The sequence below is a fragment of the Felis catus genome, chromosome C2, assembly GCF_018350175.1.
Source record: "Felis catus isolate Fca126 chromosome C2, F.catus_Fca126_mat1.0, whole genome shotgun sequence".
NCBI lineage: Eukaryota > Metazoa > Chordata > Mammalia > Carnivora > Felidae > Felis > Felis catus.
Genome location: NC_058376.1, coordinates 113044476 through 113057893, shown reverse-complemented (window position 1 = coordinate 113057893; position 13418 = coordinate 113044476). Strand labels below are relative to the sequence as shown.

General features: G+C 48.2%; 1 protein-coding gene across 1 annotated transcript in view; it reads left to right on the top strand.

Moving 5' to 3' along the window:
- The first annotated feature begins 202 nt into the window (after nucleotides 1-202).
- The window catches only part of MED12L (mediator complex subunit 12L), a 335495-nt gene continuing 322279 nt past the window's right edge, over nucleotides 203-13418 (top strand). Inside the window, 2 exon segments of the mRNA XM_045037430.1 lie at nucleotides 203-384; nucleotides 1249-1472. Of these exon segments, the coding sequence (XP_044893365.1) occupies nucleotides 1374-1472 (99 nt within the window). The 5' untranslated portion in view covers nucleotides 203-384; nucleotides 1249-1373.

Here is a 13418-nt window from a genome sequence, read left to right as displayed (position 1 = left end):
CGGCTCCGGGGCCCGCGGGCTGCGCGCTCTGCGGCTGCGAAAACCCGGAGAGGCGGATCGGAGCGCGCTCGCAGCCAACTCCTCCGCGGTCCGGCCGCCGAGCTGGGCATGCTCAGTGCGGCCGCCGCGCCGCCGTCCGCCAACTCGGAAGCTCGCGCTCCCGGGCCGTGGGGGCGAGAACGCCGGCGGCGGCGAGCCGGCGTCGCCCGCCGCCCCCAGACAGTGGCAAACTTCGCGGCGTCCCCGGAGCTCGCCAGGACGAGACTGATATCTCACAAATAAAAACCAGTCCAGTCCCCCCATCCCAGCCCGAATCATGGAGGCTGTGGCCGCCGGAGTGCCGCCGCCGCCGCCGGCCCCTGCCCACTAGCCGGGGACCAACAGGTAAACTGTTGGGGGTGGGGTGGGTGGGAAGAGGAGCTGCGGCCGGGGGGTGGCGGCGGGCTGGAGGAGCCCGAGACGCCCGCGGGCTGGCTGCCCCCGTCGGCGCTCACAGCCCTCCCTCCTTCCCCCTTTTCCCCAGCCCCTAGAGGGGCAGCAAAGGGTTAAATCGGCCCCGCGCCACCGTGAGCACGGCCCCCTCCAGCCGCCGCGACCGCCAGCAGCGCGCCTCGGCGTCTGCCCGGAGCCGCCGAGGGGACCAGAGCCTCGGATGCGCCACCGGAGCCCGGCAGGCGTCTAGGAGGCACCGGCCGCTTACCCCAGTCCGCATCCCTGCCTCCCCCAACCCTCCAGGCCTCTCTCCCCCCGCCCCGGCCGGGTCCGCGCCCAGGTGGTGGGGTCTGCGGGGCGCGTAGCGGCGCGGGAAGGATCCCTGCCGTGGAAGAGGGGCGGGGGCGGGCTTCTCCGCAGTCTCTTCCCGGGGCTGGAGGGCCACCCTCACGTTGGGCGAGCACTCGAGCCACCCGCCTGGGCGCCAAGAAAAGTTTTTTTTTTTTTTTTTCCCCCCTGTGCCCTTCCCCCACCTCCCACCCCTTGTCCGGCTGGGGTGGGTTTGGGTCCATTGGTGAAAAAAGTCACACGTTCCCATCAGCTGCTCCTCCCCCTGGGGACAGGGTGGGGGGGGGGCGGCGGGAGGCAGGCGCCGCGGGAGACCCGGGCGGACCTCCAGCCGCTCCGCCGCCGCCACCGGAGCAGTGCGTCCCGGGGCTGAAGCGCAGCCGGGTGCCCGCCGAAGACTGCCCCCATCAGTGCGTGTCTGCGTGCCGGGCAGCGGCAGCATCCAACCTGCTTTATTCCTGCCTGCAGCGCCACAGCGAGCGAGCGAGGAGGGGGAGAGAGGGAGTCTGTCTGCAAAGTGCTGCTCCCTGGTGCTCAGAGGCGGCTGCTCCAGCTCCAACTCTCATTCATTTCGCCGGTTAACATGAGAGATCATGGCCGCCTTCGGGCTTCTCAGCTATGAGCAGAGACCGCTGAAACGCCCCCGGCTCGGGCCGCCCGACGTCTACCCGCAGGACCCCAAGCAGAAGGAGGTAAGGGCGCCGGCGGCCTCCCCCGCAACTGGGGCCGTGCTCCGCAGCGCTGACCCGGGGCCAAGTTGGCCCAGCGGGCATCGCCGGCGCGGCGGGGGGAGGGCTGGGGAGGGGGGCCGGGCGGCGGGGGCCGGGCTGAGGGGCTGGGGGGACCCCGGGCGGCGGAGACCCAGCGGCTGTCAGTCGCTGCGCTCCACTGGGGCGCTCGCTCTCCGGGTGCCGGGTCGCTTCCCGGTTACCGGGCCTTGCACGGCGCCGCTGGGTGCTTCACCGGGTTCCTCCTTGCCGAAACCCTCTTGCTTGCTCTCCCCCGCTTCTGCCTGCTTTATTTTTCTCCCCGCTGCTTCGGTAAATCCGCGTAAACTTTTTGAAAAATGTTGGAATGCAGCGCATCCGACACAGGTCTTACGTTTTGCGCCAGCTGAGCAGGGACGGTGGGGGGGGGGGGCGGCGTGAGGGGGAGACCTTTTCTGTTCAAATTTTCCACTTGGGAGTGGAAGTCATGTTTATCGAGGTGATAAATATTTAGCTCTTTGAACGTACTTCTTTCTGTATCCTCTTTTCCCTTTAAAAAATCAATATCAAGGGGAACCTGATTTTCGTCCCTAGAGGCGATTGGTTTAATTGCTGGAGGCTGTTTTGTATACGTAAAAGCAGACGGGTTACCTTGGAAGGGAAATATGTCCCGGGGATTTCTTATTTATTTGAACGCAATTGGAGAAACCTTGACTCTTGCCTTAGGTACAGTAGCTTCAATGTCTAGAGTAACCATGACGTTTTATAACCATTTATGTGTTTGTCAGTAGTTAACAAGTAATTATGTAACAACTCTCCGGTTATAATGATCACCCTTGGCTACACAATTTGCCCAGGGATTTGCCTTTTTTTTTTTTTTTCTTTTTTCTTTTTAAAGATCACCTGCTACCCAGCTGTGCTTTCTGACTTTGCCAGCTGCAGCCCACCCCATCCTCTGTTTTCTTCGGCTAAAAACGAAGTGAGCACATTGCAGAACTTCTTTCTGGGAATCTGAAAACTCTCTATTAAAAGTTTGGAGGCCCACTGGCATCACAGAAGCAGCTTTGTAAAGAAGGCGAGGAAGGGTCCTTAAGACTTCCTTTTTGATAAATGTATCTATTTCAGTAATAAAGGAAGAATGCTTGCTCTGGTTAAACTTCTGTTAATGTTTCTGAAAAATAAGGAGTGGCAATTCCTTTTAGAGGCATAAGCACATTAAGTATGTTTGAGAATCCTTGGAGTAAATCAGTTTGAAGCTGGGAAGGTTTTACAGGTGGTTCTCAGTTGAGGCTTAACACTAAGGATGGTTTGAAGAGATCTGGCCGATTCTTCCGCTCCCTGTTCTCCCTGGGGGCTACTCCCACCCGGAATAAAGTTAAGTGTTAAGGACTACAAATAACAGACACTAAGAGCCAACTGTGATGAAAATTAGTAACTTAAAAAAAGATCAGTGCCAGGAAATTTTTAAAGTTTTGGTGGGGACAGGAATACTGATTGGCTGATCTTTCTCATCTTGTAATTAATGTCTTGCCACATTTTCCAGAAGGCAGCGTAATTAATAGCATCTCTCTAGTTACGGCCTGGTCGTCTGGGATGCCACGTGGGCGTGTTAAGTGTTTATTCCTCAGGTCAGTGCTCATTTAGGATTGGGGCCCTGTGATTCTGGAAAAAATAAAATTTTGGATTTTAGGATTTTACAACATTTTATGGCATTCTAAAACTGGAAGTGACCTTAGAGTCTATTTTATGTAACTTCCTTTTGACAAAGTGAAACTGAGGCCCAAGAAGGTTTGCCTGACTTAATCAAGGTGTATGATAGAGAAGCAGGGGATTTGGACCACCAAACCAGTCTTGTGTCAAGACTGATACTGTGTTAATGATTTATGCTAAATTGTGTGGTTGTGATACTACTCCCTTTCCCCCAAGACAGCCAGTATTTCGTCTCTCTGGAACAGAGTCAGAGTTACATGTGACTGTAGCCAAATTTGAGTACAATATGGAACAGGTGCTTGGCTGTTCTTGCGTGGTGGTGTGGTGAACAGTGCTTCAGATAGGCTGCAGTTACTTATGTACTGACTCAAGATTTTTACCCTATCCCTGTATCACCTGTACTTTTATTCTAATATTTTCTTTCAGTTAATTTTTAAGAAACTTTTTTGTTTTCTAGGCAGCAATACGCATGAAGCCACGGATTCGCATATACATATAGAATGCAAAATTCGTAATCAAATTGTTATATGTAGACATTAAATTTTTATTTGCTGGGTATTCAATATATGATTGTACATAATAAAACAAGCCTTATGACTATTGAAACTTCTAAAAGTTTATCTCTGCATTTAAGACCGTTGTTGTGTTCCATCAGAGAGATGTGTGCCACGCTGTGGGAAGTGCTGATTTAATGAAGGAAGTATGGGCTTCCAACTTGGGCAGACCTGGATTTGGGTTCCGGTTCAGCCTCTTTGCAGTTGTGTGGCCTTGGGCAAGTTGCATAACTTCTCATTTGTAAATTAGTATAATTGTTCTATTCAGAAAACCTTCAAAACCCTGGCTACATTTGTGTGAGAAAAACCCTCCTCCTGGTGGAAGCTATTCTCATTACTATAGCTGTAACTTTTATTATTGTTAACGAGTGGTGGTAGTGTTCTGGAGAACAGCTCCTGGGAGATAGGATGGAACCCTTGAATGAAGGTCCCCTAAGGAGAAGGAGGGTCGGGTGGGGAGAGCTGGAGGCTTTAACCTGCTTGATTGAGAGCTTGCCTGTGCATCAGCACTCCACAGGACTTTATTCTGTGTTGTGTTATAGTACTTTGTCTTTTGGAAACCGATTGTCCTCAAGCCTTGAGACAGAATCGGAAAACTGAGAGTCATCCTTGATTTCCCTTTCTTCCTTATCCTCCATAACTCATCTATCAGGACATCTTGTCTGGTCCAGTTTCCAAATATATTTCCAATCCATCTACTCCCGAGTTTCACTAATATGCTCGACTTCCTTTCTGCTTCACGCTGACTTTTCTCTGCTCCTGGGCTCATACACACGGTGATCTGTCTGCCTGGACACGTGTCTGCCCATCCATTCCTAACCCCCCCCCCCCCTTCCTCCCTGCTCTTCTCACTTTAGCCTGTGGTTAGGAGGGTAGGCTCTGGAGCCCGTCTGGCTGGGTTTGAAACCTGGCTCTGCTATTTACAGACTCCATATTCTCCCCATGCCTCAATATCCCCTCTTGTAGAGTGGGGATGCGGATATGCTGTCTACTCCATAGTGCTGTTGGAAGATGACATGGGTAATGGCACGTAAAGAATTTAGACTAGAGTCCGGCATAGATTTGACACCCGAATACGGTCAGAGTCTGCCTCTTCTTCATCTTTCAGGTCTCAGCCCAGTGACCTTCTCAGAGGCCTTTTTGGTATAAGCATGTAGTTTGTAATTTTGCATTTATTTGCATGCTGCCATTCCCCACTAAAGGGTTAATTTCTTGAGGGCACGGATGAGGGCTGTTTTAAGCATCACTAAAGTACCTGGCACCTAGTGTAGGATCCTCGGATCCTGAGGGCATGCATTCTTGGAATGTATGAATGAAAGTGGGAATGAATGAATAAAAAGAGGAAATCTGGTGATTGAGGGGTGTTAGGGACAGTCTAGTTTAACGGAGAAATTATCCTTGACTCCTAACCTTGGGGGTGACAAGGCTGAAAGCTAAATTAAACCCTAGAAGTAGGAAGGAAGAGGAGTTTACCCTGGGGTGGAAGAGGCCGAAACAGCTGAATAGTGTTTTCAGGAAGTCAAATTAGTGAGAAAAACAGTTTGGGTCAGTCGTGAGATTTCCAGGCATGAAGACCCGTAGAGCGCCCCCCCCCCCCCACCGGCAGGGGAGATTGGGGTGCGGTGGGAACGGTCTGGTGTGCAGTGCAGAGACTGCCCAAGGACAAGTACAGTAAAACTTGGGGAAGGAGCAGGGAGTTAACGAAGGTGGGTGGTGTCTGCATGTGGATAGCCCAGAACAGCTGTTCTCAAACTTGACCTCTCCTGATCACCTGTAGGGGCTTGTTACAAACTGATGGCTGGGTTTTTCCGATCCTGTAGTTCTGAGCCAAGCCTCAACAAGATGCCTGGTGATCTGATGGCTGCTGGTCCAGTTCCCGCTCTGGACCCTGACCCAGAGCGATGACATCCACTTCTGCAGAGGCTAAAGAGTTCTGCCTGATGCAGGTAGGGCAGGACTAGGCATCTGGTATGGCTAACGTTGCGGGAGTTTGGTTTAGCAGCCGGCTCAGCCGGGGTCTGGTGGGCTTTTCTCAGAAGTCGTGTCCTTTCGTACATCAAAGACAAGTCAGGAAGTCTCAGTCCCCCTCCAATGGCTTTCCATTACGCTTGGAATAAAACACAGACTCCTGACCTAGGCCTTCAAGGCCCTACCATCTGGTCCTTGCTCACTTCTGCAACCACTGCCGGTAGCTAAACCACCTGGCTTTGAGTTCTGGCCTCGTCACTTACTACCTTTTTGACTCCAGTCTCATTTGTGGAACGGGTTTCATGTTTGTTCCTACTACATGGGGTTGTTGGAAAGATAAAATGAGATTTGAACCATGTCTGGCACATAGTGCACAGTTCAGGCCACTACTATTGGGATTACCTCTCCCTTTTTAAAGGATCCCAGGACTTCCAGTGTATTTATAATATCCATAAGACTCTGCCCTTTGAGATCTGGCCTCTAGGCTTTGAGTCACCCCTTCCTGACTTGCTCATTCTCCCCTTGGCCGTGCAGTGGGACCACATGGGTGGGCTCTCTCCTTTCAACAGGCTCAAGTCTTTTGTGTCTATGTTCCTGTCCCTGACTGCCCCTGCAATCGTGTTTCCTGTCATTTGGCTCTTAGAGACTCCCTCCTTGTAACCCATCTTTGCTCATCCTTGCTAGCCCATTATCTTGTGCTAATAGGTTTTGCAGTGCTGGTTACTGTCTGAAATGGTTGCTGATTTTCTCCATGGTCTTCCACATGAGAAGTAGACTGCATGAGAGTGGAGTCTTGTCTGTGATGTTTACAGTTTTGAGCTGCATAGTGCCTGGCATTAGACTAGGTGCTTAGTAAATAGTTCTTGCAGAAATTAATAAAATGCAGAAAGAATTTTTTTTTTAACGTTCATTTATTTTTGAGACAGAGACAGAGCATGAACAGGGGAGGGGCAGAGAGAGAGAGAGGGAGACACAGAATCTGAAGCAGGCTTGAGACTCCGATGCTGTCAGCACAGAGGCCGACGCGGGGCTCGAGCTCATGGACCGTGAGATCATGACCTGAGCCGAAGTCGGACGCTTAACTGACTGAGCCACCCAGGCGCCCCAGAAAGAACTCTTAACAAGCAGTTGTATTTATAACATCTAACTGCTCCAATGCTTGTTTTATTTTGGCAAACCCTGCTTGCTTGTTCGCATGTAAAACTCTTAAAACACATTAAATGGTTATTGTAAAGACAGCTGGGGAGGTGGGGGTGAGGGGAGGTGAAAATGTGTTTCTTTATAATCTATGAGAGGGAGGATGTTGATGAAGTTGCCTAGGAAGAGAGGACAGGTTGACCAGTTGCCTGGGGGACCATAAGAGAAGGTTAGGGGAAAAGCTTCCTCCTGAGATTAATTGGCTGCCTGCATGGCCCCATCATAGACCTCCCTGAATACCAGTGTTCTGGGAGGAATATCTGTATGTTTAACTCTGGTCTCATGAGACTCTTAGGCCAGAATCAGTGTAGGAAACACTGGGCCAGAGGCCCTGCTGCTTCCTGCTACTTACAGAAGTTTTGCTACCCAAACTTTGTGGCCAAAGAGTAGGAACCCATGTGGCTGTCATTTCTCAGTGTCTGCTAACACCTGCAGCAGAGTCGTCAAAGATGCTTGTTAAACATGCAGATATAATGCCCCTCCTAAGACTTGCTGAGTCAGAATTTCTGGGAAGGAAGCTGAGGAATTTGCATTTTAAACAAGCTTTCCAGGTGATTCCTAAGTATATTGTTTGAGAACAGTTGCTTTAGTTTGTGTGTTTATCTGTAGAAAATGTTGTAAACCAGACCCCCTCATTTACTACCTGCTTCCCACTACTTCATGTCTTAGAATCTTTAGACAAATATACCACTTGAAGTATTAATACCTTTTGATAGAAAATAGTGAGAATGAGTTTAGCCACTACCCTCCTCCACCCCCAAAGTTCTGTTCTAATGACCATGGTTTCCAGCATAGGCTTGTTTCCTATCTGCTGTACACGGTTTATAGCAGAGTGGAATGCCCTGTCTTGCCCTTGAAGTATCCACAGCCCCCTCCTGTGTGCACTTGGCTAAACTGGGGCATAGGGGAGCAGGTCTTGCTTTGTCCACGACGATGTTCTTTGACCTTGTTCGGGGCAGCGGAGTTTTATGTTTGACTGTGGGCCTGGACTCTAAACTGGACTCTTTAGGGACTCATGTAAAACCATTAATTTCTGGGGCAGCCACTGTCCGTTGTTAGCCTGTCGGGTTTTTCACTTAGGCTGGTGACTGTGGTGATGACATGTGAAGTTCAAGGACCACAAAGTGAGGTCTGGAAGGCAAACTGTGTTGGGTGAGCACTAGGTAGGAGAGGATGAGGATGAACAGAGTCCTAGGATTGTAGTTGAGCAGGTGCCTTTTGTAGGTGTGTGCATATACACATGAAAACAAAGCAGAAGCAGGAGGGAGTAAGTGGAAGTGGAAACTCCCAAGAATTGTGATGTATTTCTTCTGCACTTCTCCCTTAATGAAGTTCTGAATCCCACTTGTGAGGCTTCTTGACAGACTAGGAAGGAAGTAGAGAAGTTGGAGGGGTCTGTAAGAATGAACACGATTAAAGTTCTCCTTAGCACTGTTCTCTGAGTAGCGGTGAAAGGAGCTAGTTGACTTAGCCTGGGGAAAAGCTGACCTCAGGGTGTGAGTGGGGAAAGCCACGTGGAGGGAAGAAGTCCAAGGGCAGTGTGGAGGGAAGTGTCTACCTCCTACACATTCCTCCCTGAGAAGGGAACATGAAAACACTTGACTTCTAATTGTCTTTAGATAATGTCTGAAGCTGGCGATGGTGAGAAGAAAGTTCATTATATTATTCTCTTACTGTGTTTTGGGAAATTTACATAATAAAGAAAAATGTCATTATATTACAAAATAGCATGATTTCTACCTAAAAATTTATGTCTACATAATATAGAAGGATTATCACCCACGGGCAAACAGTTGTTATCTCTCAAGGATGGGATTAGAGGTGATTATTTTCTTTTTGTACTAATATTTATTCCAAACTATAAAGATAAATGTGTACTGCTGTTGTCATTGGAGGAAATGACTTAGTAATTAGGTAACTTTGGTTGGGTTTACAGGAGTGGGTCTTTGTTGTTGGTTCCAAACTAAGATAGAACTCCTTCAGCTGATGCATAGGCAGAGGGGTCTGGGAGGGTGTAGATTTATATATGTACACATCTGATGCCACCAAAAGTGTGGTGAGGTTGGGGTTAGGGCTGTTTGCGTGAGCATTCCAGCTCTGTCCACCACTTGAACTGTGTGATTTGGATTGCTGTGTCATTTTCCTCACCTATGAGTTGGGGAGAATCCCTAATCATCTAGATTGTTTTATGCATTTTTTATTTAAAACTTTTAAAAAATGTTTGTTTCTTTTTAAGAGAGCGAGCAAGACAGAGCGTGAGCAAAGGAGGGGCAGAGAAAGAGGGAGACACAGAATCTGAAGCAGGCTCCAGACTCTGAACTGACAGCACAGAGCCCGGGACAGAACTTGAACTCATGAACCACAAGATCATGACCTGAGCAAAGTAGGATGCTTAACCTACTGAGCCACCTAGACGCTCCTTTTTTTTTTTTTTTTTGAAGTTTGTTTATTGAGAGAGAGATGCGAGGAGAGAGAGAGAATGGATCCCAAGCAGGTCCCATGCTGTCATTGCACAGCCGGACTCAGGGCTCCATCTCACAAACCATGAGATCATGACCTGAGCCCAATTCAAGATTGGGACGCTGAACTGACTGAGCCACCCAGGCACCCCTCATGTACATGTACATTGTTTTAAATGTGAAGGAGTATGGGGCACCTGAATGGCACAGTTGGTTGAGCATCCAACTTCGGCTCAGGTCATCTCACAAAGTACATGAGTTTGAGCCCATATCAGGCTCTCAGCTGTCCCTGCAGAGCCCACTTCAGATCCTCTGTCCCCCCCCCCCCCCCCCCCCCCGCACTGTCTCTGCCCCTCTTATGCTTATGCTGTCTCTCAAAAATTAACCTTAAAAAAATGTGAAGGAGCATCATAAACTTAAATTGTTACCAACTGTTGAGGTATAAATTCAGTGTGGTGTACTGGAGCAGGCACGTACCAACTGATGATTAAAATGTTAGGACTTTGATTAGCTGGTTCATATATTGGTAACTTGAACTCTGGCATAATGGGAGTATTTACACCAAGGAAATGGGCAAATGTTACAAGTTAGGTTTTTTTTTTTGTTTTTTTTGTTTAACGTTATTCTTTGAGGGAGAGAGCATGCACGAGTGTGCTCGCACAAGCAGGGGAGGGGCAGAGAGAATCCGAAGCAGGCTCCAGGATCTCAGCTGTCGGCACAGAGCCAGATGTGGGGCTCGAACTCAGAATCTTGAGATTGGCCTTAGCCAAAGTTGGACACTTAACCAACTGAGCACCCAGGCACCCCTCCCACCTCTCCATTTTTTAAAGGTAGTTGTTAAACATTTATCAGCATACTATTTGGGTGTGTTTGTACTTGGCACTTTGTTGACTACTTGATGATTATTCTCATCCTGGGATTCCCTTATCTGCTACCTACAAATTTTTTTTCAAAGCCAGACCCTCAATTTACTTACCTAACCTGTCTTGCAGCTTGGAGTGAGCATATGACTTAATTTTGGCTAAAGAGAGTTAATGGAAATCTACCTTAGGACTTCTGGAGAAGAATTTTTTTCTCACTGAAAAAAGTGTAGGCACAGGAGGAGCTGACCTCTCTTAATGCTCCGATAGCTCCTTAGTTTTCTATCTTTGGGAAAGTAATTAAAGGGTATGATTGTTGGAGCTAGGGCATCTGTCTTGTGACCATGAGGCAACAAGCCTAGGAATGAAAAGCCAACACATGAGGAGGCAGTTGAGTGGCTTTATGAAATTGTGAAACTACTGAACTGACTTTAGGACCACCTCTCCCTGGACTTGTTAAGTAATCAATCAAGCCATTATGGACCAGTTGTCAATTTGCTGCAGCTAAAAGCATTCTCATGTTGTCATGGTAGATTTCATTTGTATATTGGCACCTGGAATAATTACAGTGTGAGCCCTTCCTTTTGTTTATTATTATTTTCTCTCTCTCCAGAGAATGCTCATCCCCAAAGTCTCCTACACTCCGGCTTAATGGGTATATATAGCAAGGGACAGAGAGTGTCTGTGTCTTGTCTGTTAGGCAGTAAGTTTTGCCCCATGCCTATCAGAAGCTTAGAGGAAGTGGAAATGGCTTCTTCATTTATTTCCATCTGTGTCAGAAAGTGTTTAGGCAGAAGGAAGAGCCCTGACCTCTTTTGTTTGGAGGGAAAGATTCTATGGATCTATAGCATTTTGGGGGGAAACATGTTTAGAGCTAGAAGGGAACTTAGAGATGGGTTGCTCTCATTTAATAGAAAAGGAAATTGAGTCCCAGGGAGGTTAAAGTGACTTGTTAAGGCAGATCTGGGCCAAGTACTTGTGTGCCCTGATTTGTTCTTGCAACTTTTCTTGGCCTCCCTTAGGTACACAGTCTTCGCTTCTGGTAAACACCCTCACGTTGTCCTGGCAATGAAAATTACTCTGCATTTGGGGGCACCTAGTATCTCTGTGAGAGCTGGGGACTGTTTAGTTCACCATTTGATCTTAGAGCTTGCCAGAATCTTTACTGGGGTCTCTGGGCAGAGAGAAGAATACTCTGAAAGTTCAGACACTCTGTGTTTTTTGGTGGAAGGTTCCCAGCGTATCTATGGCCTGTGGTGTAGATGGCTCTGGCATTGGCATTGATGGGCTCTGCGTGTTCTTGGCTGAGATACTCTTATTTCTGGGTAAGCTCTCTTAGAGATATAGACAGGTGTACCAGTTGCCTGCTTCCAGGGAGCACACTTGTGTTCTATATAAAGGGACCCCCCCTTAGTTATGACCTGCTGTGGCCTTGAGGAGAATTTCACCCTCTCGGTTTTATTTTCCATGTTTTGAGGGAAGCGTTGCTGTATATATATGCATGCCAAACAAATTGAGCCATTATTATTGAGCACTTTGTAGGCCCTTTGCCAGCCGGGAGGGTAGGGCCTAAAACTTCTTTCCTATGTTCCCGGCTTTGAACACAGCACCTGGCCCCTACCTAGGACTCAAACTTTTTTCTGTGAGTAAATGGGACAATAAACAAATGGTAGGAGCATTGGTCCTGGACCCCCAAAGACTTCAGTATAGGGTAGTGGTTTTCATTTGAGAGTGATTCTCCCTTCCCCTAGGGGAAATTGGCAGTATCTGCAGAACTTTGGGTTGTTATAACTCTGTGTGGCCAAGTGCATATATATACATGCTGTTACTGACATCTAGTAGGTAGAAGCCAGGATTGTTTGTGACCTTCTCTAATACTTTGCCCCCACCAAGGATTATCTGGCCTTAAATGTCAGTAGTTCCAAGGCTGAGAAACCCTGGTCTACAGGAAGTGATAGACCTGTAACTCAGGAATACAATGTTTCAGATACTCTTTGAGAGGAATGTACAAAGTCCTGTGGAAACAGGTGGGAGTGACTCATTTTTTTTTTTTTTTTTTTTTGTGATGGGACCTACTATAGGAGATTTTTGAGTCTGGGACTTGAAGGATGTGTAGGAGTGGATGGGGCTGAGGATGTGGAAGAAAATTAATTTTGGGGTAGAGGGAGCAGCTTGTGCAAAAGGCCAGAAGGAATGTGGGATGGGCTGTGGGCTTTGGGCCTGAGGCGTGGTGTGGGATATGCTGGGGGAAGCTGGGTTGGAGTGGGAGAGAAAGGTGAGACCAAGTTACGGGGGCCTTTGCTGTGTTAAGGCGTTTGGATATTATAGCGGGGGTGGTGAGGTGCCGTTCCAGGGTGTGAAGTTAAACGGATGAGACTGAGATGACTAATGTTTGCAGTTTGAAGGGACAGTGGCTCTGAGGGTCTTATTGAGGCAACAAGACTGAGTAGCCAGGTGGTCACTGACATTCCATGTCTGGGGGTGGATGTATTATTTTCTTGCAGCTTCCATAACAAGTTTCCACAGACCAGGTGGCTTAAAATAATGGAAATGTATTCTCTTGCAGCTCTGGAGGCCATGAGTCCAAAGGGAGTGTTGGTGGGGTTGCGCTCCCTCTGGAGGCTCTAGGGGAAGATCCTCCCTTTCCTCTTCTAGCCTCTCTTGGCCCCAGTGTTCTTGGCTTCTTTGTGGACATCTCAGTCTGATTTCCGCCTCCAGCTTCACGTGGCCTTTTCAGTGTGTGTCTCTTCATTGGGTGTGCCTTATATGGACACTCGTTGCTGCATTCAGGGCCTACCTGGGTAATCCTGGATGATCTCATCCCAAGATCTTTAACATAATTACATCTGTAAAGACCCTGTTCCAAAATAAGATAACATTTACAGGTTCTGGGATTTGATGTGGGTATCCTTTAGGGGTCTGTTTTTTTGGCCAACAGGGCTTGAGAAGAAGGAGGAGAGGATTTAAGAGATTATTTCGGTGGCAGAATTGATAAAGTGGATGTGTGAGGTAAAAGAGAGGAGTACAAGAATATACCAGCATTTTTAGCTTAGATTAGTGGTTCCCACACTTTCTGATCTTAGGGTCCCTTTATAATCTTAAACATTATTGAGAATCCCATAGAGCTTTTGTTTGTGTAGGATATACTTGAAATTTACTTTATTAGAAATTAAAACTGAAAAA